The sequence below is a fragment of the Rhea pennata genome, chromosome 1, assembly GCF_028389875.1.
Source record: "Rhea pennata isolate bPtePen1 chromosome 1, bPtePen1.pri, whole genome shotgun sequence".
Classification (NCBI taxonomy): domain Eukaryota; kingdom Metazoa; phylum Chordata; class Aves; order Rheiformes; family Rheidae; genus Rhea; species Rhea pennata.
In genome coordinates, this window is record NC_084663.1 from 772048 (window position 1) to 795733 (window position 23686).

At 68.8% G+C, this 23686-nt stretch overlaps 3 protein-coding genes across 12 annotated transcripts in view; 1 reads left to right on the forward strand and 2 right to left on the reverse strand.

Annotated features, from left to right (window-relative positions):
- Window positions 1-33: 33 nt before the first annotated feature.
- Window positions 34-6454, reverse strand: MIOX (myo-inositol oxygenase). 3 transcript variants are annotated; one of them, XM_062579313.1, is made up of 10 exons: window positions 6005-6454; window positions 3002-3067; window positions 2155-2232; window positions 1883-2045; window positions 1742-1809; window positions 1519-1628; window positions 1369-1436; window positions 783-832; window positions 476-588; window positions 34-269 (listed from the first exon to the last, which is right to left on the reverse strand). In XM_062579313.1, exons 1-10 carry the CDS (start codon window positions 6302-6304, stop codon window positions 161-163), a joined length of 1125 nt encoding a protein of 374 aa, XP_062435297.1. In that variant the 5' UTR covers window positions 6305-6454; the 3' UTR covers window positions 34-160. The 3 variants fall into 3 exon arrangements, with proteins under 3 accessions (XP_062435297.1, XP_062435287.1, XP_062435307.1); XM_062579303.1 differs by having other exon boundaries at window positions 2155-2235; XM_062579323.1 differs by having other exon boundaries at window positions 2155-2235; window positions 5782-6096.
- A 711-nt stretch (window positions 6455-7165) lies between these two features.
- On the reverse strand, window positions 7166-12521 carry ADM2 (adrenomedullin 2). The gene is made up of 3 exons (XM_062578929.1): window positions 12475-12521; window positions 11375-11506; window positions 7166-8776 (listed from the first exon to the last, which is right to left on the reverse strand). The coding sequence occupies exons 2-3, from the start codon at window positions 11479-11481 to the stop codon at window positions 8290-8292; spliced, it is 594 nt and encodes a 197-aa protein (XP_062434913.1). The 5' UTR covers window positions 11482-11506; window positions 12475-12521; the 3' UTR covers window positions 7166-8289.
- A 6405-nt stretch (window positions 12522-18926) lies between these two features.
- The window catches only part of SBF1 (SET binding factor 1), a 102169-nt gene continuing 97409 nt past the window's right edge, over window positions 18927-23686 (forward strand). For all 8 annotated transcript variants that reach the window (XM_062579334.1, XM_062579349.1, XM_062579363.1 and 5 more), the window contains exon 1: window positions 18927-19031. In XM_062579334.1, the coding sequence (XP_062435318.1) occupies window positions 18977-19031 (55 nt within the window). In that variant the 5' untranslated portion in view covers window positions 18927-18976. The remainder of the gene's footprint in view (window positions 19032-23686) is intronic.

Sequence of the window (23686 nt, forward strand, 5' to 3'; positions counted from 1 at the left end):
GGGCCACGCAGTGCGACTTGGGGCGGCTGCGTGTGACAAACAGGTTTATTCGATAGCCCTGGCGCCCCGCTGGGCTGTGGGTGCTCTCGGGGGCCGGGGCCGCGTGTGGGGTGAGCGGGACGGGCGGCAGTGCTGGGCCCTGGCGGGGGCTGCGCAGGGCTCACCAGCACAGCTGCCCGGGGCAGTACTTGTCGATGAGCGCCTGGTAGTAGCTCCGGAGGTGCTGCACGTCGGGCAGCTCTTCCTGCTTGGTGTAGAGGTCGAACTTGCTGTGGGAGTGAGGGTGGGGTTAGTGCTGGGGGCCTCTGCCCTCCCTGGGGCCCTGGCACCCCCGGCAGGGCAGCCCCTGGCCCCAGCCCCCCTGGCTCCATGCACCCCGCCTCCCTGTCGCCTGGCTTGGGTGAGCCTGGGGCCCCTCGCCGCGGTGGCAGAGGAAGACCCTCACGCGCTGCCCCTGCCCGGCGGGCGCACGCACTTGAGCTCCCTGACCCACGGCAGCAGGCGGAGATCCTCGTCGTTGCAGAGGTGCATGTAGTCACCGTGCGTGTGCCAGGGGTAGAAGGAGTGGAAGCGAATCATGTAGAAAGCCTGGAGGGGGGCAAGGCTGTGCCAGCGCAGCCGGGGTGCTCCCGGGCTCCGCAGCCGGACAAGCCAGGGAACGGGGGGAAACAGCCTCCTTGCCCGAGAGCAGGGGCCAGCCCAGCCCCCTTGCCCCGGGTGCAGGCTCAGCGCTGGGTGGTGTGGGGCCCGGCGTCTGCCCCGCGCCCCCCAGCCCCGCTTACCTCCTTGGGCAGGGAGAAGTTGTTGAATTTCATGACTTTGTACATGTACTCTGGGGAGAGAGCGTGGGCGTTAGCCGCGTGGGCACGGCAGCGAGCCGCCGCACACGCACGGCTGTGTTTGGGGGCAGCTCCGTTCAGGACACCCGGAGCTGCTGCAGCAGCAGATGCGTCGGGGCTGGAAGCGCGGAGACTCCAGGGGAAAGTCCGCTCGTGCCGCATCCGAGGCCCCAGTAACGGGGCCGGCAGCGCTAAGGCTGCTGGCACCGCGGGAAAGCACCCGCTGGTGCCCGTTGCCCTGCGGACCCTGGAGCGCTTCCAGCGCGTGCCGGGAAGCGCTGCAGGGCGCGCGTGCGGCTGCAGCCCGCGGCTCCCGGGGGAGAGCCCTCGCCCAGGGGCTGCCGGACCGTCGGAGCCGAGTCCCACGGGTGCCCAACGGGCGGGCGGGCTGCTGAGCACTGCTGCGGCGTCCCCTTCCTGCGCAGGGTCGCCGCGAACAGGCAGCGCCGCCCGCGCCGCGCAGACGGCTTCCGGGCCCCGGCGCCCAGCGCGGCGGGAGCCGCGGCTCGGGGCGGCCCGGGTCCCTTACCGTCGTGGCCCCAGGACATGAGCACCTTCTCCAGGCCGCAGCGAGGCTGGTACATGCCGAACTCGGTGCTGGGGGAAGGAGCCGGTCAGGGGTTGGGGCTGGGCCCCGACCCATGGCCCCAGGGAGCCCGGATGCTGGGCCGGGGCTCACCTGTACAGGGGGTCCCTGGTGTCGGGGTTGGCGTGGAAGGTGGAGTCCCTGAAGACCACGGAGGGCTGCACCTTGCAGCCCACGGGGAAGGTGTCCCCCACGACGGCCCACTGCAGAGGGGTGCGACAGCGTCCCGCGGGGCGGCCGGCGCCGGGGGCCGGTGCCAGGGGAGGTGCCGGCTGCCCGCGGAGCCCTCAGCAGGCGCTGCCTCCCCGCCGCTCACCTGCGGCTCGCCGAAGAGCGCCAGGACCTTCCCCAGGTCGTGCAGCAGCCCCACGAGGTGGAACCAGTCTGGGGGCGAGCGGAGAGCGCGTGGGACGGCGGGCACGCGGGCACGGCCCCGGCGGCCCGGGCGCTGCCCTACCTCTGTCCGGGTGCGCCCGGCGGATGCCCTCGGCCGTCTGGTACGCGTGGAAGGAGTTGGGGAAGTCCACGTCGGGGTCGGACTCGTCCACCAGGTTGTCCAGCAGGTCCAAGGCCTCCATGATGCTCATTTTGCGGAGGGAGCAGGGCCCGTACTCGGCGTGCTGCGGAGGCGGCGGCAGGGCGGTCGGCGGGGCGAGCGCCCGCGGGGGCCCCGGCCCCCTGCCCCGGCAGCGCCCTGGCCGTGTCCCGGCGCCGCGGCGGGACAGGTACCTTCTGCCGGACGAAGTCGACGGTCTGGTGCGTGTGCATCAGCAGGTAGGTGCCGTAGACCCGGTCCAGCAGCTGCCCCTGCTGCAGCACAGCGGAGGCTGCGGGAGACGCCAGAGCGCGGCCGGACCCCCAGGGGTCCCGGCCCCGTGCAGCCGGACCCCCAAGTGTGCCCGGCCCTGTGCGGCTGGACCCTCAGGTGTCCCGGCCCCGTGCAGCCGGACCCCCAAGTGTGCACAGCCCGTGCAGCCGGACCCCCAGGTGTCCCGGCCCCGTGCAGCCGGACCCCCAAGTGTGCACAGCCCGTGCAGCCGGACCCCCAGGTGTCCCGGCCCCGTGCAGCCGGACCCCCAAGTGTGCACAGCCCGTGCGGCCGGACCCCCAGGTGTGCCCACCCCGTGCAGCTGGACCCCCAGATGTGCCCAGCCCCATGCGGTCGGACCCCCAGGTGTCCCAGCCCCATGCAGCCGGACCCCCAGATGTGCCCAGCCCCATGCGGCCAGACCCCCAGGTGTCCCAGCCCCGTGCAGCCGGACCCCCAAGTGTGCCCGGCCCGTGCAGCTGGACCCCCAGATGTGCCCAGCCCCATGCAGCCAGACCCCCAGGTGTGCCCACCCCGTGTGGCTGGACCCCCAGATGTGCCCAGCCCCATGCAGCCAGACCCCCAGGTGTCCCAGCCCCGTGCGGCCGGACCCCCAGGTGTGCCCAGCCCGTGCAGCCGGACCCCCAGGTGTCCCAGCCCCGTGCAGCCGGACCCCCAGGTGTGCCCACCCCGTGCGGCCGGACCCCCCAGCACGCCCGTCCCCGTGCAGCCCGGTCGGAGCAGCCTCAGCGGCGGTCGTGGTCTCACCGTATAGTTCCGGTACCCGGACGCGGCCCCCGGCTCCGGCCGCCGCGCCCCATGGCAGTCGGCTCCCTGCGGCAAGAGCGGCGAGGCCGGATCAGTGGGGCTGGGCGCACTGCGCTGCCGTCCTCGCAGCCCGGCCCAGGGCCGCTTCCAGCGCTCGGCAAGCGAGGAGCCAACTGCCCGGCCGGCGCTGAGCGGGGCTGAGCGGTGCTGAGCAGCGCTGAGCGGGGCTGAGCGGGGCTGAGCGGGGCTGGGGCAGCGGCTGCTCCGCGGTTCCTGCCCCAAAGCAGGTGGAAACGGAGCGCGGGGAGGGACCGGGCGCGGGAGGAGACGGGCCGCGGGACGGGGCATCGCTGTGGGGTCCCCGTGGGGCCGGGCGGCCCGCGGCCCATGGGGCTGTGTGCCCCCTGGGGCTGGGGGTCCCGTGGGGCTGGGTCCCTCTCACCAGGGGTCACATGGCCCGAGCCGGGGGGCAGAGAGGTGGTGATGCTCAGGGCCTGTGCCCCACGGCGCAGGGCGATGCTCGGGGCTGAGCCCCATGGTGTGGTGCAATGCTCAGGGGCCTGGGCCCCACGGTGTGGGGCAATGCTCAGGAGCTTGAGTCCCACAGTGCGGGGAAACGCTTGGGGGCCTCTGCCCCATGGCATGGGGGGATGCTCAGGGCTGAGCCCCACGGTGCAGTGCAATGCTTGGGGCCGAGCCCCACAGCACGGGGCAAAGCTTGGGGCCAAGCCCCACAGCATGGGGTGATGCACATAGGTCCACAGTGTGGGGAGGCGAGCACGATGGCGGGTGCACTCAGGTGCCAGGGGCTGAGCCCTGGTGCTGGATGGGGGGGAGCTGGGCTGTGGGTCCCACCATGGGGCTGGCCCAGCTGTGGAGCAAGTGGTGCAGGTCTCACCATGGGGCACAGGCTGTGGGTCAGAGGGTGGCAGTATGGGTCCCGCGTGGGGCAGGGGGGTTGGGTCCTGCGTGGGGTGAGCAGTGTGGGTCCTGCCATGGGGCAGGGGGTTCAGGTCCTGCATGGGGTGGGCAGTGCAGGTCCCATGTGGGGCGAGGGATTAGGGTGCCGTGTAGGGTGGCAGTGTGGATCCTGCCGTGGGGCAGGGGGTTCAGGTCCCACATGAGGTGGGCAGTGTGGGTCCTGCCGTGGGGGGGGGAGGGTTAAGGTCCAGCATTGGGCAGGAGGGGTGGGTCCTACATGGGGCAGGGGGTGTGGGTCCTGCATGGGGTGAATAGTGTGGGTCTTGCCGTGGGGCGGGGGGGGGGTGGGTCCTGCGTGGGGTGGGTAATGTTGGTCCCCTGTGGGACGGGGGGGGGTTCAGGTGTTGTGTGGGTGTGGGGCGGCAGTGTGGGTCCCGCATGGGGCCAGTCCCGCATGGGGTGGGGGGTTCGGGTGCCATGTGGGGCGGGCAGTGTGGGTCCTGCCAAGGGGCAGGGGGTTCAGGTCCTGCATGGGGTGGACAGTGCAGGTCCCATGTGGGGCGGGGGATTCAGGTGCCGTGTGGGGTGGGCAGTTTGGGTCCTGCATGGGGCAGGGGGTTCAGGTCCCACATGAGGTGGGCGGTGTGGGTCCTGCCGTGGGGGGGGAGGGTTAAGGTCCAGCATTGGGCAGGGGGGTTGGGTCCTACATGGGGTGAACAGTGTGGGTCCTGCATGGGGCAGGGGGTTCAGGTCCCGTGTGGGGTGGGCAGTGTGGGTCCTGCATGGGGTGGGGGGTTCAGGTGCCATGTGGGGCGGCAGTGTGGGTCCCATGTGGGGCGGGGGGTTCGGGTGCCGTGTGGGTGTGGGGCATCAGGGTGGGTCCCGCGTGGGGCCGGTCCCACGTGGGGTGGGAGTTCGGGTGCCATATGGGTGTGGGGTGGCAGTGTGGATCCCACATGGGGCGGGGGGTTCGGGTGCCGTGTGGGGCAGGCAGTGTGGATCCCGCATGGGGCAGGGGGTTCAGGTCCCGTGTGGGGTGGCAGTGTGGGTCCCGCATGGGGCGGGGGATTCGGGTGCCGTGTGGGGCGGGCAGTGTGGGTCCCGTGTGGGGCGGGGGGTTCAGGTCCCGCGTGGGGCGGGCAGTGTGGGTCCCGCGTGGGGCGGGGGGGTTCGGGTGCCATGTGGGGTGGTCCCGTGTGGGGCGGGGGGTTCAGATCCCGCGTGGGGCGGCAGTGTGGGTCCCGTGTGGGGCAGGGAGTCGTGTCCCGCATGGGGCGGGGGGTCAGGTCCCGTGTGGGGCGGCAGTGTGGGTCCCGCGTGGGGCGAGGGGGTTCGGGTGCCATGTGGGGTGGTCCCGAGTGGGGCGGGGGGTTCAGGTCCCGCGTGGGGCGGCAGTGTGGGTCCCGTGTGGGGCGGGGGGTTCAGGTCCCGCGTGGGGCGGCAGTGTGGGTCCCGTGTGGGGCAGGGAGTCGTGTCCCGCATGGGGGGGGGGGATCAGGTCCCGCGTGGGGCAGCAGTGTGGGTCCCGTGTGGGGCAGGGAGTCGTGTCCCGCGTGGGGCGGGGGTTTGGGTGCCGCGTGGGGCGGCAGTGTGGGTCCCGTGTGGGGCAGGGGGTCGGGTCCTGCGTGGGGCGGGGGTTCGGGTGCCGCGTGGGGCGGGGGTTCGGGTGCCGCGTGGGGCGGCAGTGTGGGTCCCGTGTGGGGCAGGGAGTCGTGTCCCGCGTGGGGTGGGGGTTCGGGTGCCGCGTGGGGCGGCAGTGTGGGTCCCGTGTGGGGCAGGGGGTCGTGTCCCGCGTGGGGCGGCAGTGTGGGTCCCGTGTGGGGCAGGGGGTCGGGTCCCGCGTGGGGCGCCCTACTCACCGTGCGGCGGCTGCTCATGGCGGCGCGGGGGGCGCCGGGACCCCCGGCTTTATGCGGCCGCGGTTGCGCAAGGGCCGAGCCCGGGGGCCGCTCCGCCGCGCGGCGGCCGCGGTTAATGTTTGAGCGGCGCCGCCCGCCGCTGGAGCACGCGCCGCTCCGGCACCCGCTCCGGCACCCGCTCCGGCACCCGCTCCGGCACCCGCTCCGGCACCAGCAACTGCACCTGCTCCGGCGCCCCCTCCGGCACCCGCTCCAGCTCCAGCACCAGCACCAGCTCCGGCACCCGCTCCAGCTCCAGCACCTGCTCTGGCACCCGCTCTGGCACCAGCACCGGCTCCGGCACCAGCAACTGCAATGGCACCCGCTCCGGCACCCGCTCCGGCACCAGCAACTGCAACGGCACCAGCACCCGCTCCGGCACCCGCTCTGGCGCCGGCACCCGCTCCAGCACCAGCAACTGCAACGGCACCGGCACCCACTCCGGCACCCGCTCCAGCACCTGCGCCTGCGCTGGCACCTGCATCGGTGCTGCCGCCGGCACCACCAGCCCCTCCAGCAGCTGCAGCGTCGCCCGCAGCCGTGGCCGGCACCGATGGCCGTGGCCAGCGCTGGTAGCCCGTTGCCAGCCCTGCTGGCCGTGGCCGCCCCGGGGCAGCCCGGGGCCGGTGCCGCGTGCAGGGCTCCGGAGCTCCCGCCGCCGGCCGGTGCCCGGCGTTCGGCCCCACCGCAGCGAGCAGCAGCCGGTGCAGGGACAGGTGCCGGGGCCGGAGCCGCGGCGGGGCGCGAGCCGCGCTGCCGGCCGTGCCGTGCCCCGAGCTCCGAGCCACGGCACGCCGCGCTCTGCAGGCCTGAGGCCGCAGGGACGGGCAGCGCAGGGCTGCAGGCCGGCGCACTCCCCCGTGCCTGCACCGAGCCGGAGGCCCGGCCGGGCGCCAAGGCCGCTGCCTCCCGTGCCGGCGTTCCCGTGCCCGCGGCGCCCGGACCAGCCCGGGCTGAGCAAAGCCGAGCCAAACTGAGCTGGGCCAGGCCGAGCCAGACTGAGCTGAGCCAAACTTAACCAGCCCAGGTTGAGCTGAGCCAAGCCAGGCCGAGACGAGCCAAGCCAGGCTGGGCTGAACCAAGTCGAGCCAAGCTGGGCTGAGCCAGGCTGAACTGAACCAAGCCAGGCCAGGCTGGGCTGAGCCAGGCTGAGCTGAGCCGAGCCAGGCTCCGGCCGCCCGGGCTCCCCGCCGCAAGCAGCAAATCAGAGAGACGAACCGGCCCCGAGCTCGTCCCGGGCGCGACGCAGCCCCGGGAAGCCGAACGCCCCCGCGCCACGCCACCGCCCGCGCGGAGAAACCGCTACGCAGCTTTCCAGGGAAACAGGGACCCCCGACACCCAACGCAGCATCTCCACTCGCACTTTATTCTGCGCAGAATCCGAACCTTTAACTTAAACTCGGAGGGAAAGGGCTGGTGTTGGTGCGGCGCTGCCCCGGCGCGGGGCAGGGCGGCCGCCTGCACCGCTGCCGGGACTGCGCTGCTCGGCCCCGCGCGAGCGGCGCCCCGGGCCGGGTGCCGGCACCGCGGAGCCTCCGCGCCGGGGCCCCCGGCCAGGCCGCACCCGAGCTGGGGGGAGAAGGGGCCCCGGGGAGGGAGCAGCCGCTCCGGGAGGGACCCGGGTGCCTGCAAGGCTGGAGCGCGGGCTGAGGGCGCTCCGGGCGGGACGGGGCTGCTCCGGGCAGGGTGGTGGGTGCCCGCCGGCGGTGCCCCCAGGAGAGGAGGGGGGTGCCCGCGGCAGAGCTGTGGCTGGTCCCCACTGCGTGGCTCCAGCTGCAGCGAGCAGCACTCGGCTGCCGGCGCTTTGCCACGGAGAACAGCAGCAGCGGCCCGGGGGCTCGCCCAGCCTGCCTGCGCTGGGGCCGGGAGCGGGGGTGGGAGCCGGCTTCGGTGCCACCCCCATGCTCAGTGCTGGCTCTCGGTCCCCTGGCACCCACCGAGCCCCGGGGGCCACGGCGTGGGGGGGGCAGGGAAGGAGCAGGGCTGCCCCCAGTGCTGCACTGGGGCACACAGCAGTGGGCACCGCGGGGTGCCGGGGGTCTGGAGGGGCTCAGGAAGGGGGCAAGGTGACCGGGAGCAGTGCACGGTGCTCCAGTCCTGCCTGGCACACGGGTGCTGCAGCCATGCCCAGCTTGCAGGGTGCTGCACTCGTGCCTGGTTCACGGGGTGGTGCGGCACCCGCGCCCAGCTCCCGGTGCTGCATCCCCGCCCGGCTCCCGGTGCCGCCGCCAGGGCCGGTGCTGCGGGCGGCGGCAGAGCGGTGCCGGGACACCTTGGAGCGGCGGCGGGCGAGGAAGCTGCCGAGTCAGAGCCGAGGGGGGCCGCGGGCCCGGCGCTGCCGCCGGCAGCCGGCGCCCCTTGGACCCGGGGCCGAGCGGGGCAGGCCGGGCTGCCGCCACGGGCCGCTGGCTGCCGCTGGCCCGTGCCCCAGTTGCGGCGGGAGTGGGGCTCGCCGGGGCGGGCGGGGGCTCAGCCGTAGCTGTGGGGGCTGTTGGGGTTCATGGGGGACGAGTCCTGGCGGCCGGCGCGGCCCACGAGCTGCCACAGGCGGTGGCCGAGGTTCTGCACCTGGCAGGTGCCCAGCGCGCAGCCCACGCGCAGCAGCTGCCCCTGCTGCAGGCGGCCGCGCAGGTGCCGCCGCCGCCGCGGGGGCTGCGCGCCCGGCCGGGGGGCGAGCCGCGGGCTGTGCCGGGGGGCGAGCCGGGGGATAATCCGTGGGACGAGCCGTGGAACGTGCCACGGGACGAGCCGTGGGTCAAGCCGTGGACCGAGCCGTGGACCGTGCCGTGGGACGAGCCGTGGGACGAGCCGTGGCCGGTGCTGCGGTGGGAGCCGCGGGGCGAGCTGCGGGCGCCGCGGGCCGCCGGCGGGCCGGGGCGCCGCACGGGCCCCCAGGAGCAGGGCGGCCGGCGGGCGCTGGTGGGGCGCTGCCGGGGGGCTGCGGTCCGGGGGCTCCCTGCAAGAGAGCAGCGGGGGCTCAGAGCGCGTCCCGAAGGGCGGCAGGAGGCAGCGGGCGGCGCGGGGCTGCCGCAGGGGCAGCGGCAGGAGCAGCGGCGGCGGCAGCGGCTGGCCAGGGAGAGCTGCTACCTGCAGCTGCACACGTACTGCGGCTGCCGCCGCGGGCGGGCGAGCCGGAGGGGCCGGCGGGCGGCGCCGGGCAGCCCCGACGCGAGCGCCCGTGCCGCAGCCCCGCGGCGCGCAGGGCCCGCTCCGCGCGCGCACGGCGCACGGAGGAACCAGCGCTCTGTGCCCCCCGCGCGCATGTCCCGGCACGCGCGCATGACGCACGTCCTCACCCCCACGCACAGGTGCGCACACGTCCCAGCCGGCACGTACGCACACGCACCCCCACGCACAAGTGCACACGTGGCCCGCTGTGCATGCATGTAGGCACGCGCTCCGCCACCCCCACGCACACGCGGTGCGCACACACAGACACACACACACACACAGGCACTCTGTCATCCCCACACATGCAGTGCACAGATGTCCCGGTGTGCACCACACACACACACACACACACACACACACACAGGCGCTCCATCACCCCTCCGCACACGCAGTGCACACACGTCCTGGCATGCACAAATGCACACACATGCACTAGGCAGCCCCTGACATGCACAAGCACCCGACATACACGTCTCCCTGTGCATGCATGTACACATGCATTCTGCCACTCCTGTGCACACATCCCAGTGTGCACAGGCGCACACACACACACTGTGCAACCCCTGACATGCACAAGCACACACGTGTCCCGTTGTGCATGCATGTGCACATGCACTCTATCCCCCCCACACAGTGCACACACATCCCAGCACACACACACACGCACGCTACATCAGCCCTGCGCACATGCAGTGTGCGCACATCCCAGTGTGCACACATGCTCTGTCACGCTCACATGCTCGGGTCACAGTGTGCACACGCAGCCATGCACTGCCCCGTTGCTTGCTGCAGCCACCCGCCGGCCTCTCCCTCCCGCCCGGGGACGAAGGCTCCCAGCCGGAGCCGGGCCGGCGCAGGAAGCCGGATGGGCGCCGGACGGCTCATCCCAGCCAGGGTCGAGGCCGGACACGGCTTGGCCCTGAGCCCCAGGAACAGGAATGGAGGCCAAATTCCTCCGGCCCTGCCGGCGCAGGACGCCTCCGCGGGGCAAGGTCTCTGCACTCGCCGGCCCCTTCCCGGGACTTGTTTACCGGAGGCAGCTGGTGCCCGGAAGCACCGGGAGCCAGAGGCTTCCCGGCCCAGGGGCCGCCGCGCCGGGACTTTCCCAGCGAGCGCTTTTGCCGGCAGCTCCCGTGCAGCCCGCACCTGCCAGCACCGCGGCTGCCTCCCGCCACCGCTGCCAGATTCCCACGGACCCTCCCGGCTGCGGCAGTCCCGTCCTCCGGCCTGGCCTGGCGTCTTCTTCACCCATCCGGCCCACGCGACACTCACGGCACTCGGGCACCCAGCTGAGCTCTCGGCTGCAATGCTGGTGCCACAGCTGTGCCGAGCTCCTGGCCCCGTGGCCCAAGCTCCCGGCCGTGATACTGGCACTCGTGCCTATGGCCCCAGGCGGCCCCCAGCCCGTCCCAGGCCCCATCCCGCCCTGGCACACACACGGACACTCGGTCCAGGCCTTGGACACGCACACACGCCCTGTCCCATCAGTGCACACGTGCAGATCCGCTCCAGTGCCTGCACACCCTCACTGCTGCATGCACACCCCTTCCAGTGCTTGCACGCACGTGCACACACGCTCTGGCCAGCCCTTGCGCTGCAACGCGCAGCGCACACAGGTACGGCGCCGGTTCTCGCGCTCTCCGGAAGCTGCTCACTAAACCCGCTGTCCCTGGCACTTTCCGTCTCAGGCTGCAGGCTGCCGGATGCAGTAATTAGTTCGTTAGCCCTCGCCACAGCCTGGCCCTCAGCCACGCGCCAGTAGCCTGTTTCCCGCCGGGGCCGGCTGCAGCGCGGGAGCCCCGGCAGCGCAGCTCCTCCCGCCTCGCTCGCGCGCCGACTTCCCTCCGGTGAGACCGGAGAGGCGGCCGACCCCGCGGCGCTCAGGGACACGCCACCAGCGGAACATGGGGCTGCGGTGGGACACGGCGCCTCAAGGTGATCTCCGACCCGGCTGCATGGAGGCCGGGCACGGCCCCAGCGTGGGGAGTGACTCGCAGGGCGAGCGGCCAAGGCCGGAGGGACAGACGGACACCAACAGGCACGCAGACGCGGCCCCTTTGGGAGCGAGGCCAGGCGTGGAGCCACGCTCTGCTGGGCCGGGGCTGCAGGGCCCTGCCGGAGCCACTTGCACCCGGCCCCACTGGAGAAGGGCAGCGGGGCTCTGCCCCACGCAGGAGACTGGAGGGGTCCCGCACAGAGGGCGCGGGGCCGGGTCCTCCCGGGACGCAGCGTGCTGCCGGGCTGGGGCACGGAGCTGTGTCCCACGCCCGGGGGGTGCCGGGCGCTGCCCACGCGGGGGGCTCAGGTCGCTCCCCACGGGGGGGTGCCGGGCGCTGCCCCGCCGGGGCGGACGTGCCGCGCTGCAGGCAGGGTGCGGGCTCACCTGCGCTTGGGCGAGCGCCCCGCGGGCAGGGGCTGGCAGCCGGGCAGCTCCAGCAGACACAGCACCAAGCTGATGCAACCAAGTGCAAGCGGCGCTGGGGCTCTCATGACGGCACCGGGGCCGGGGCCGGGGCTGCAGGAGAGGAGAAAGGCTCAGGGCTCGGCTCGGCTCGGCTCGGCTCGGCTCGGCGGGGAGGGCGCTGCACCGAGCGGCTCCCCGGGACCCTTCGCCGGAGCCGACCCGCTCCGCCTGCCCCTCCCGGCTGCTCCCGACCCTCTCTGGCTGCCTCCACCTCCCCCCCCCGAGCTGCCTCCGCCCCCCTCCCCGGCTGCCCGGTGTCCCACCCCCCGTGCTTCCCCCTCCTGGCTGCCCCTGGCCCCCCTGGCCGCCCCCGTCTGCCCCCGCCCCCCCCCCTCCACATGCTTCCCTCTCCTGGCTGCCCCTGCACCCCCCTGTGCTGCTCCCGTCCCCCTCGGGCTGCCCCGGCCCGGCCCGGCCCGGCCCGGCCCGGCGCCGCTCCTGCCCCCGCTGCCCCGGGCGCTCCCCGCCGCCCCAGCGCTCTTCCGCGCCGACGAGCTGCCCCGCTCGCGGCTCCCTGCTCCGCCCGCGCCGCCCGCCTGCGCCGGCGCTCCCGGGAGTCCCGGGTCCGCACCGCTCCGGCCCGGCTGCCCCGAGTGTCCCGCGCCCAGGTGTCCCCAGTGTCCCGAGCGTCCCGGCCCCTCACCGCTCCGGCCCGGCCCAGGCGTCCCAGTCCCGCGTGTCCCGACCCCGCACCGCCCCAGGTGTCTCGGCTGCCCCGACCCCGGCTCTCCCAAGGGTCCCGGCCCCGGGTGTCCCGGCTGCCCCGGCCCCGCACCGCCCCGGGTGTCCCGGCCCCGAGTGTCCCGGCCCCGCCCCGCCCAGGGTGATCCAGGTGTCCCGGCCCCGGGTGTCCCAGCCCGGAGTGTCCCGGCCCCGCACAGTCCCGGGTGTCTCGGCTGCCCCGGCCCCGGGTGTCCCGGCTGCCCCGGCCCCGCACCGCCCCGGGTGTCTCGGCCCCGAGTGTCCCAGCCCCGCACCGCCCCGCGTGTCCCGGGTGTCCCGACACTCCCGGGCTGTACCTGGGCCGGGCCGGGCCGAGGCGCCGCTCGCCGCCTCTCGGGGCCGCCGCGCTCGGGCTGCGGCTCGGGCTCGGGCGCGGGCTCCGGCTCGGTGCCCGCGCGGCTCGGCGCTGCCGGGGGCTCCGGGAGCTGCGGCCGCTCCGCTCCGCTCGGGCTCGGTACCGGCTGCGGCGGCGCTCGGCTCCTCCGGAGCTGAGGCTGGAGCCAGGCTGGACCGGGCCGGGTGCTCGCTCGAAGCTGCCGCTCCCCGCCCCGGCCCAGGTTAAATATCGCTGGGCTCGGCGCGGCGCGGCGCGGCCCGGCGAGGAGGAGCCGAGCGGCCGCGGGAGGAGCCACGGGCGCGGGGCAGCCCGGCCCCGCTCCCCGGGTGCCCCGGCACCTCCGCGCCCGCAGCCCCCCGCGCCCCTGCATCCGCAGCCCCCGGGTGCCCCAGATCCCTGCATCCGCAGTTCCCAGATTCCCCGGATCCCCGGTCCCCAGATCCCCTGATACTCCTGGATCTGCAGCCCCCGGATGCCCTGGCTCCCTGGACCCGCAGCTCCCAGATCCCCTGGATCCCCAGTCCCCGGGTCCCCCTGCACCTCTGGGTCCACAGCCCCCAGATCCCCCTGCACTTCTGCTTCTGCAGTCCCTGGATCCCGCAGATCCCCATAGATCCCCAGCCCCCAGATCCCTCTGTATTCCTGAATCTGCAGCCTCTGGATCCCCCACACCTCCAGATCAGCAGCCCCCAGATCCCCAGTCTCTGGATCCTGTGGATCCCCTGGACTCCCAGTCCCTGGATCCTCTGGCACCCCTGAATCCCCAGCTCCTGGATCCCCAGTCCTCAAGTTGCCCAGCACTCCCAGATCCCCAGCTCCTGGACCCCGCCCCAGCCCTGCGTCCTGGCTGGTCCCCACATACCACCTCCAAGATCCCGCTCTGCGCTGGCCCCAGAGGGGTCGGATGGGGCTGGGGACCCCATTCCTGGGGCCGGGCTGGGGCTGGGGCAGAGCCCCCGGGGGCCTGGGAGGGGGCTGGGCTGGGGGACCCGGTCCCCTTTCCCCACCTCCCATGCCTGGCTCCCGCGCCGGAGCCACAACAGCCCGCGCCGGGTTCGCCAAGCCTCGGGGCCGCGTGGGGCCGTGCCGAGGTGCACCGGGAGCTGCTCTGTGCTGCCGGCACCCGGGGCGACCTGGCCCCAGGGGCTGCCAGCGGCTCCGGCACCTGGAGAGCCCACTCTCCGCTCCCACCTCCGGGGAGAAAACGTGGGCAGCCCTCGGCCGCGGGGCGCCCCGGCCAGCCGACCGCCCTCCCTCCCGCTGGGGCCGCCGGGGCCGTGCCGCTCGTGGGGCCGCTTCCCGGCGCGTCGCCCTTCCGAAGTCCGCGGCCTGACGCGTTCGTGTGCCGAGTGCAGAAATCCCACCAAATGGCAGCAGCGGGCGCTCTCAGGAGTGGGCACTCCCGGCAGTGCACACTCCCAGTGGTGTGCGCTCCCAACATCGCATGACATTGCTACCGGTGATGCACACTCCCAGCAGTCTGCACTCCCAGCAGTCTGCGCTCCTGGCAGTGTACCCTCCCAGCAGTGCACACTCCCAGCAGTGCACACTCCCGGCAGTGTGCGCTCCCACAGGGAACACTCCCAGTGGCGCACACTCCCGGCAGTGCACACTCCTGGCAGTGCACACTCCCGATGGTGCACACTCCCAGTGGTGCATTCTCCCAGTGGTGCACGCTTGCAGTGGTGCATGCTCCCGGCAGTGCACACTCCCGGCAGTGCACACTCCTGGCAGTGAATGCTCTCAGCAGTGCACACTCCCGGTGGTGCACACTCCCAGCAGTGCACACTTCCAGCAGTGCACACTCCCAGTGGTGCACACTTCCAGCAGTGCACACTCCCGGCAGTGCACACTCCCCGCAGCGTGCGCTCCCGGCCCAGCTGCCCACCACTCGGGGCAGCTCGCAGGCTGCCGCCTGCGTCCCATTCCACGGGGGCAGCTGTGACTCGCTCCCAGGTTGGCGGGGCGCTGAGCCGGAGCCCCCGGGGCCGGTGCTGGGGGGAGGCTGGGCTCGGGCACCGGGCTCTGCCCGCGGGGCGGGTGACAGGAGGGTGAATGCGGCGCCTAAGGCTGCAGGACCAAGGGCCCGGTGTCGCCCGGGACCCGCAGCGCTGCCGCCGGCCCGCGCCTTCCCCCGCCAGGGCCTCCGCCCGCCGCGGCGCCGGGGCCTCCGCATGCTCCAAATCGCTCAGATTCTTCTGCATTATCGGGACACAAAGGCTTCAAACGCTCGGCCGGGGGCTTCCGTGCAGCGGGATTTGCAGCAGCACCTGATGGCGAGCCGGTGGGGAGCGGGCGGCGGGGAGCCCCGCGCACGCCGCGGGGGGGGGGTCTGGGGCACCTTCCGCATCGCCTCCCCGGCGGGACCGTGCGTGGCCTGCCAGCTCCCTCCGCTTGCCGGTTGCTGGATCATCCCGGAGACAAAAACACGAAAAGCACGAAAACAACGTTAGGAAACTGCAGCACGTGACGGGGCGGCCCAAACACCCTGCACGGGGCGCGCGGCAGCACTCCCGTCCCTGCGGGCACCCACCGCCCTTCCCGTGCTCCCACGCTCCCGTCCCCGCGGGCACCCACCGCCCTTCCCGTGCTCCCATGCTCCCGTCCCCACGGGCACCCACCGCCCTTCCCGTGCTCCCGTCCCCACGGGCACCCACCGCCCTTCCCGTGCTCCCATGCTCCCGTCCCCACGGGCACCCACCGCCCTTCCCGTGCTCCCGTCCCCACGGGCACCCACCGCCCTTCCCGTGCTCCCGTCCTCACGGGCACCCACCGCCCTTCCCGTGCTCCCACACTCCCGTCCCCGTGCGCACCCACCGCCCTTCACGTGCTCCCATCCCCGAAGGCACCCACCACCCTGCCCGCGCTCCCGTCCCCGCGGGCACCCACTGCCCTTCCCGCGCTCCCGTCCCTGATGGGCACATGCTGCTGCTCCCACACTCCCGTCTCCGTGGGGCGCACGCTGCCGCTCCCAAGACAGACTTGGTGCTCAGGGAGGTGCCACAGCCCTGGCTGTGCCCCATGTCCTGGCTGCGCCCCACATCCCGGCTGTGCCCCACATCCCAGTTCTGCCCCACATCCCAGCTGTGCCCCACATCCCAGCTGTGCCCCGCATCCCAGCTCTGCCCCACATCCCAGTTTGCCCCACACCCTGGCTGTGCCCCACGTCCCGGCTGTGCCCACGTGGCGGGGCCGAGGGGAGCTGTGCCAGGGCTGGCTGGGAAGCGAGGGCCTGTGGAGGCATCTGCCGGGAACAGCTTCCCAGCTGACCTGGAAATTCCCAGTTCACTGGAAACTTGGGGGAATTCTCCTGGAAAAATCTGCCGTGTGGGAAACCGCCGAGCGGACTGCTCCGAGCAGGGACGCGGGGCCGGGCCGGGGGGCAGCGCGCGGTGCCGAGCGGAGCTCCGCGGTGCGGGGAGCCGCGGAGGGCCCGGGCGAGCCGGCAGGGCCGGGAGCAGCGCGGGCGGCAGAGCTGCCCCCGCGCCGGCGCCTTGCCCCGGGAAAGGGCGATCTGCTGCGGCAGCGCGGCTGCTGCGGCGCCGAGCGATACCTCGGCCGGGGCCGGCCAAAGCCCGTCTCGGGCTCCCGCCGAGGGGAGCCGGCGGGGAGGCGCTGCCCGAGGGTGTCGGCATCACGGCACCCTCCGGATGGGCGAGAGCACCCTCTGGATGGGCGACAGCACCCTCCGGCCGGGCGAGCGTGGGAAGCGCCCCGAGGCTGGCCGCAGTGGGGACACCGGCCCCAGGGGAGCAGTGAGATGGGTGAGACCTTGCGAGGACACAAAACACCTCCGTGTCGCAGGCCAGGGGCCAAGCGGCCGAGTGGCGTCCGTGGAGCCCGAGGGGGACGGGGGAGCGCGGGGTGCCGGGCCAGCGGGGGCTGCGGCGCTCGGCTCCCGGCCGCCGTCCCAGGCTGCGGCCGCGCCGAGCCCGCCGGAGCCACCCGGCTGCTGCAGGTCGGCAGCCAAGCGGTGCCGGCAGGACCGGAGCAGCTGGAGGAGCTGCGCGGCAGCGGCTGCCCAGCGCCCACCACGCGCCCGCCGTGACGGCGCAGCGGGCGCCACAGGGCAGGTGTGCCGCCGCGCAGGGAGCTGCGCAACCGTGCAGCCCTGCTGCTGTGCAGGGGAGCAGCCCTGCGGCTGCGCAACCGTGCAGCCCTGCCGCCGTGCAGCCCTGCCGCCGTGCAGCCACGCAGCCCTGCCGCTGTGCAGGGGAGCAGCCCTGCGGCTGTGCAACCGTGCAGCCCTGCCGCCGTGCAGCCCTGCCGCCGTGCAGCCACGCAGCCCTGCCGATGTGCAGCCCTGCCGCCATGCAGCTGTGCAGCCCTGCTGCCATGCAGCCCTGCCACCGTGCAGCTGTGCCGCTGTGCAGCCCTGCCGCCGTGCAGCTGTGCAGCTGTGCAGCCCTGCCGCCGTGCAGCCACGCAGCCCTGCTGCTGTGCAGCCCTGCGGCTGTGCAAACGTGCAGCCCTGCCGCTGTGCAGCCCTGCCGCCATGCAGCTGTGCAGCCCTGCTGCCGTGCAGCCCTGCCGCCGTGCAGCTGTGCTGCCGTGCAGCCCTGCCGCCGCACAGCCCTGCCACGGTGCAGCTGTGCAGACCTGCTGCCGTGCAGCTCTGCCGCCGTGCAGCTGTGCAGCCCTGCTGCTGTGCAGCCCTGCTGCCGCACAGCTGTGCAGCCCTGCTGCCACACAGCCGTGCAGCCCTGCCGCCGTGCATCTGTGCAGCCCGCACAGACGTGTAGCCCTGCATCCACACTTCTGCACAGCTGTGCAGATGGGCAGCCTTGCAGCAGTGGAGCCATGCACTCGCAGAGCTGTGCAGCCACACATCTGCGCAGCCCGACCTCCCCGGGAGAGCAGGGCGGCAGCCAGACCCCGCAGGGAGCAGCAGAGGGGGGGGCAAGGCGCTGCCCCCCACCCTGGTGCTGCCCCCCGCCCCAGCTCAGCAGATGCTACCGAGCAGAGGTGGGGCTGCGTCCCACTCCCCGCTGCTGCAGCTCCTGAGGGAGACCATACACCAGGGGGGCTCTGCACACCCTGGAGGGACCACGCATGGCGGGGGGGGGGGGCACGTACCGGGGGGCTGCGTACACCTTTAGGGCCATGCATGGCAGGGGGGCCTGCACAGGGGAGGCTCTGCACACCCAGGGCACCGTACACAGCGCGAGGGGCACGGACCGCGCGCGGTGGGGGCTGTGCACACGCTGGGGGCCGTGCACGGCGGGGGAGACGATACGCAAGCGGGGCGGGGCGGGGGGGCGTCCACGCACACGGGGGGGCGCTGTGCACACCGGGGCCCTGTGCTCAGGAGCCGTGCGCGGCGGAAGGGGAGAGCCGGCGGTGCCGGGTGGCAGTGCACGTCGGGGGGAGCCGTGGTGCACACCGAGGGGTGGGGGCCATGAGCCCCAGGAGGGACCCTGCACCCCGGGGGGGGGGGGGCGTGCACCCCGCGGAGCACCCTGCAGCCCGGGGAGTCCGTGCTCCCCAAGGTGGGGGCCGTGCACCCCGCGGAGCACCCTGCACCCCGAGGTGGGGGCCGTGCTCCCCGGGGGGTCCGTGCACCCCAGGGATGGCGGCCATGCTCCCCGCGGAGTCCCCTGCACCCCGGGGTGGGGCCCGTGCACCCCACAGGGTTCATGCACCCCAGTGGCGGCTCTGCGCCCCAGAGTCCCCTGCTCCCCACGGAGCCCCTGCACGTCGGGGGGGAGGTCGTGCACCCCGCGGAGCCCATTGCACCCCGAGGGGTCCGTGCACCCCGCGCAGTCCCCGCGTGGCCCCCTGCACCCCGGGGGGGTCCGTGATCCCCGTGCGCCCCCCTGCACGCCGGGGGATCTGTGCACCCTGTGTGGCCCCCTTTACCCCGCGCAGCCCCCCGCACTCCGGGGGTCCGTGCTCCCCACGTGGCCCCCGCCCCCGTGCGCCCCCCTGCACCCCGGAGGGGTCTGTGCACCCCGCGTGGCCCTCTGCACTCCAGGGGGTCCGTGCTCCCCGCGCCCCCCTGCACCTCGGGGGTCCGTGCTCCCCGCGCCCCCCCGTCCCCCGGGGGAGTCCGTGCTCCCCGCGCCCCCTCGTCCCCCGGGGGGGTCCGTGCTCCCCGCGCAGCCCCCCGCCCCCCGGGAGGGTCCGTGCTCCCCGCGGCCCCCCTGCTCCCCGGGGTCCGTGCTCCCCGCGCGCCCCCGCGCCCCCCACGCGCGACAGCTCCGCGCCCGCCGCGCGGCACCGCGCGCCCCCGCGGCCCCGGGGAGGGCGCGCTGACCCCGCCCCCCGCCCCGCCCCCTCCCGGCGCGCCCAATGGGGCGGCGGCGGCGGCGGCGGCGGCGCAGGCGCAGTGCGGGCGCGGCCGGGCCGCGCTGCGCTGCGCGAGGGGGCCAAGATGGCGGCGGGCGGCGCGGCGCGGCGCCGGGCGGGGAGCGGCGCGGGGCTATGAGCGCGGCGGGAGCGGCGGCGCGCGCGGCCTCGCCATGGCCCGCCTCGCCGACTACTTCGTCCTCGTGGGCTACGAGATGGACAAGCGCGGTGAGGGCGCGCGGGGCCGCGCCGGGGCGGGCGGGCGCCCCGCTGTCACCGGCGGCGGGGGGGGAGGGGCGGCGCGGCCGGTGCGGCCGTTGCGGCCGTTGGCGCGGGGGGAGGGTCCGCGCGCGGCGCGCCGCGGCCGGGCCTCGCCGCCGCCGCCGCCGCCGTGGGGAGGAGCGGCCGCTTTCCGCCCGCCGGCCGCGGGGGCCGCGGGGGCCGCGGGGGCCGCGGGGCCGGCGGGGCCGCGGCGCTGACGCCGAGCGCGGCCCGGCGGGCGGGGGACCCGCTGCGGCTGGAGGCCGCTTTCCGCCGTCGCTGCCGAGCTGGCGTCGCCCTCGGAAATGCGCCTCAGAACCTTTCAGCAGGTCTGGTCTGAAGAACTGTCCCCCCTTTTCCTCAGCCTGCATCCTTCTTTTGAGTTTGTTTTTTTTTTCCTGTGATGCTTTCACCTGACCTCTTGCATTTTGTTGTTCCTGGTGGAAATGATCGTTATCAGCCTTATAAACGAGGTTGAGTCTGTACAAAATCCGGGATGTTTTTACAGAATGTGTGTTGAGAGCATCTGTTCTAAACGCGAGGTGCTCACGGAGCGGGGGACTGTAGGCTGAAGGGGCTGAAGGTGCCTGCTCAGACCTGGTAGAGGGAATCCCTTTTCAGGGAAACCGTGATCCTGATTGCTGCGGGAAGTTGTTGAGGCTGAGAGCTTAGGTGAAGTTCTGAGCAGCTGCATCATTCACTGAGTACAAGGATTTGTAAAGTTCAGTGCTGACATACCTCAGGATTTCAACACCAATCATGGTCTTGTATTTCTTTTGTTCCAGAGCAAGCTGATCACTCTTTATGTGAAAAGTGGGAGTGTTTGGGTAGTATAGAGTGATACTACATTGTGCGATAGAGCCGAACTTTACAAAAGTGCGGTTTCAGGAAAGCAGTTCCAGAGTTTGGTCTGGAGAACAAAAAGCTCAATTAAGAATCTCAGTGCATCCTTGTGAGTTGTGTCTCATCACATGGAGTGAGGTTTTTATTATTATTTTATCAGCTGTATTCCTCTGGTATTACAGCATGCTGTAGAATGAGATAGTGGCTTTGTTCTCATGTGGGAGAAGGAACTCCTTTACCCAGAGTGTCCTCATGCCGTCTCCAGGTTGGATGCGTATGCCTTTGAGATCCATCAGATGATGATCAGCCCAGGCCTGCATTACCTGAGAACAGATGCTGCAGTTTCTTTAGAAATTAACAGGAATCTGGGAAGATGGTTTGCAGCAGGACCACCTTTGACTCATTTCTGAGTGTTGTCTCTTGGGCCTCTAAGCATTTTGCTCTGCATCTTTTGCACAGCTCAGCCTCCCTCATGGAATTATAGTTGCTATTCATATATGCAGCATAAAACTGACGATGGTTTCTGGAAGTTAATAACTGATCAGATATGATGGCTTACAGAACAGATGAATGTTTTAATCATGTGTTCTTTGCCTTAAGTTTTGAAAAGCTTGGGTTTCAGAAGGGAAAAATGGATTTGTAAATGCCATGCACCTTTGTATTCACTTAAAAAAGATCAGATTATATAATATAGGACACAGAACTGTCCTGAACTCATTTGTATTTGAGCTAGTACAGATCTTGGTAAAACATCCAGCCTTGGCTTCAAAATCATTAGGGGTTTTTGATATTATAAAAGAGCACCACCAGCTGAGGAACTTGTCTCAGAAGTTAATTATCTCCCCATCAGCGATGTGACTGGAAGTTGCAGGAAACTTCCTAAACTGTTCAGATGAGCAGAACTGTTAGTGAAGTGAGGCTTGAGGCCTGCAAGATCTGAGGTTTGATGCTTGCTTCCCTACCTTGTTGCTGCCACTGCTTCCATTGGCCAAATGCTGGAATTTTCAGCTCGATATTTTAGCACTGCAGTCGGGGACTTGGAGTCCTCAGGGGTCACTTTGCAACCAAGGCTTTGTGGCTGAGGATGACTGTCTGTGATAATACATGACTGTAATCTACTCCATTTTATATAGGTCAGAAGTGCTTTTTGCCTGTGGCTGCTGGTAATTTCTTAGCATCACTCAGTCAGATAGAATTCAGCACCTCCTGTCATGGACTGTCTTGGTGGTGCTCTAGCATCAGTCATGTGCCTTAAGCATGACAGAGCAACCAGACCCAAAGGAGATAGTGTCCAAGATAGCCTGAGAAGCTTCCACTGAAGAACTTGTATTTTCTTGTTGTTCAGATCACTGAGAAAAAGATGACCTCAAAAGTGAAGTATTCAAGAATCAAGGCAGTTGCATATCCTCAGCCAAAGAACAAGAATGAAACTTGCCTGGGAGCTTGCAGATGGCTGTTCTGGCCAGTGACGTCTAAAGCAAAAAGCTTTTGCATTCCAGTTTGCAAGCATCTAAGTGCTTTCCCAACTATATGATGATTAGTTTGAGATGTTCAGAAGCAATGCTTGTGCTTAAACAAATTGCTAAGCTCTCATGAGAACCCGAGAGGATCAATATGCTAATGTCATGAAGATTGGTTGATTTCTTTGGGACAGATTACTTGATTTTAGGGGGGTCAATCTGGCAACATTTATTCCTCACTTACTATTCTGTTTTCTTGTCCCTCCTCTCTAAAGGGAGCTTAGATAATGTTTGAAGGAAGGGCATGCTTCTCTCATCTGTGAATGACTAATTGCCTTACTGGTTGGGTTAGTCTTGACAGAGCTATAACTAGTGTGACAAGCTGCTTCTGTGGCCAGTGCAGGCACCTCCCTGCCAACTATAAACAAAACGGAGTGTATAGTGCTGCTAGGAGGAAGCTATCACTTATCGCAGAAAGGCCTTTGAGGATCTGAGCTATGAAAAAAATGGATGGGACTTCTCAAGCAGGGAGGGAAGGGGCTCTGTTCTGCATCGATTCCAGACCTGTATGCTTAACAGAGATAGAAGAGACGTGTTTGCATGCATGCAGTGAAGTGTTGTGGTTTCTGAGAAGCTCATATACTAATAGGATTATTGGTCAGCCAGGGACAGATTTGTGGTTGGGGACAGTGAAAGCAGAAGGTGTGTTAGGATGGTGGAACTTGAGGGTAGCTCTGTATGATTTCTGAAGGTGTTAAGGTAGCTCAGTACAGTCAGTTTTATGGGAACAAAAATGAAAGCTTGAGAAAGCAGCTCAGAATCCTTGAGAAAGGCAGGAAACAGGGCAGACCCAGCGTGGGCCTAGAGATGCTGCATCAGTGGAGTCTGGCATGTTCAGAATGTTTGTTTAGGTTTACAGTCAGCATCTATTCCTGGTGGAGAACGTTATCTTTCTGCAGAGGCCTGGTCTTCCACTTGACATACAATCTTGTGATGCAAATCATGACGACTTTCAAAAAGACTGAGTCTAATGACATTCTTCTCAGCTGGAAGCGTGAGTGAAATGATTATTAACTATTTCAAGAAACATATCTGAATGCGAAACTAACTTTTCCTTGGTATAGTGTGAGATCCTCGAGTTGGACAATGTGATTATGAACTAGGCCAGCAGGCAAAGATTCAACTGCTTTTCCTCTAGCTCAGTGAAGTCTCTAATTTTGCAAGCCACACGCTAATGTGCTGAGCCGTAGGATTTCTGCCTCTTTGTCAGGCAGGGATTGTGTTCAGTGAAGCAGAATACTGAAGCATTACAATAAACTGAATTGTCTCACCAGAAGCTGTGGCTGCCTGATGCTGACTTCCAAATGCTCCAATCAGTTGTGACTGCAGGCCACTGCCACTCTGTGAGCTGAGCCAGTTTTCAGTACCTCTGCATCTGCATGTTTGATCTGCTTTAGAGTTTTGTATCAGAGGAAACTGTTTGTATGCTTCAGAGACTCCAGATAAATGTATCTGAGCTAATATGCCCCAGCAGAAGGAAAAAAGTCTTTACACATGTGAACGTTTATCATATTGTGTCATGATGGTTCACATTATTCTCTGTAAATGGATGTTTTTAAATCTCTTGGCTCTTACAGTTCTGTTGTTGCTGACAAATGGCTGCATAGCAAAGCCAGGACTTCTGGCTGCTTTTTACCTTCTGGAACAAGGAGATTTTTCTCTGTGTATCTGTAGCGGCCTTTTTGAGAGTCCACAGCTTTGAAAGAATAACTCAGTTTCAAAATGTGCTTAATGTAGATGAAGGGCCAGTCTTAATTTTGCTGTATGGGGCACTGCGTGAGGTATGGCCCCTTCTCTGTGGGAGCTCATGATTTAGAAAACACATTTCAGAATAAATCTTTAAGATCCCACTGCAGTTTCCTTCTGTGTCCCAATTTGCAATTGCCCTTCTAAACCTCCTGCCCTAACACACCTTGTATGTAGTATTTTTCATCAGAGTATTCTGTGCCTTGTTTTTTTGGTGACCTCTTTATCTGTTGGAGTGGGAAGGCAAAATTCAGATTCCGGGGCTTGACGCTGGAGGAAAAAAAATCTTCATTTAAAGGGCTAGTTATAAAACAGAATTGGTAATTTGCATGTATCCATTCTTACCTATCCTAATACTTTTCCAGAACAGTTTTTCAGGTTTTTGCTTAAGCCTCTTGAATTATATTCTTGTTTACTTTTTCACCTAAAATATTTTAATTCACATTCACAAAAGTCATTGCAGAGTAAATCGGTAGGCAGTCTGTGTAAGGAAGATTTGTGATTAGATTAATT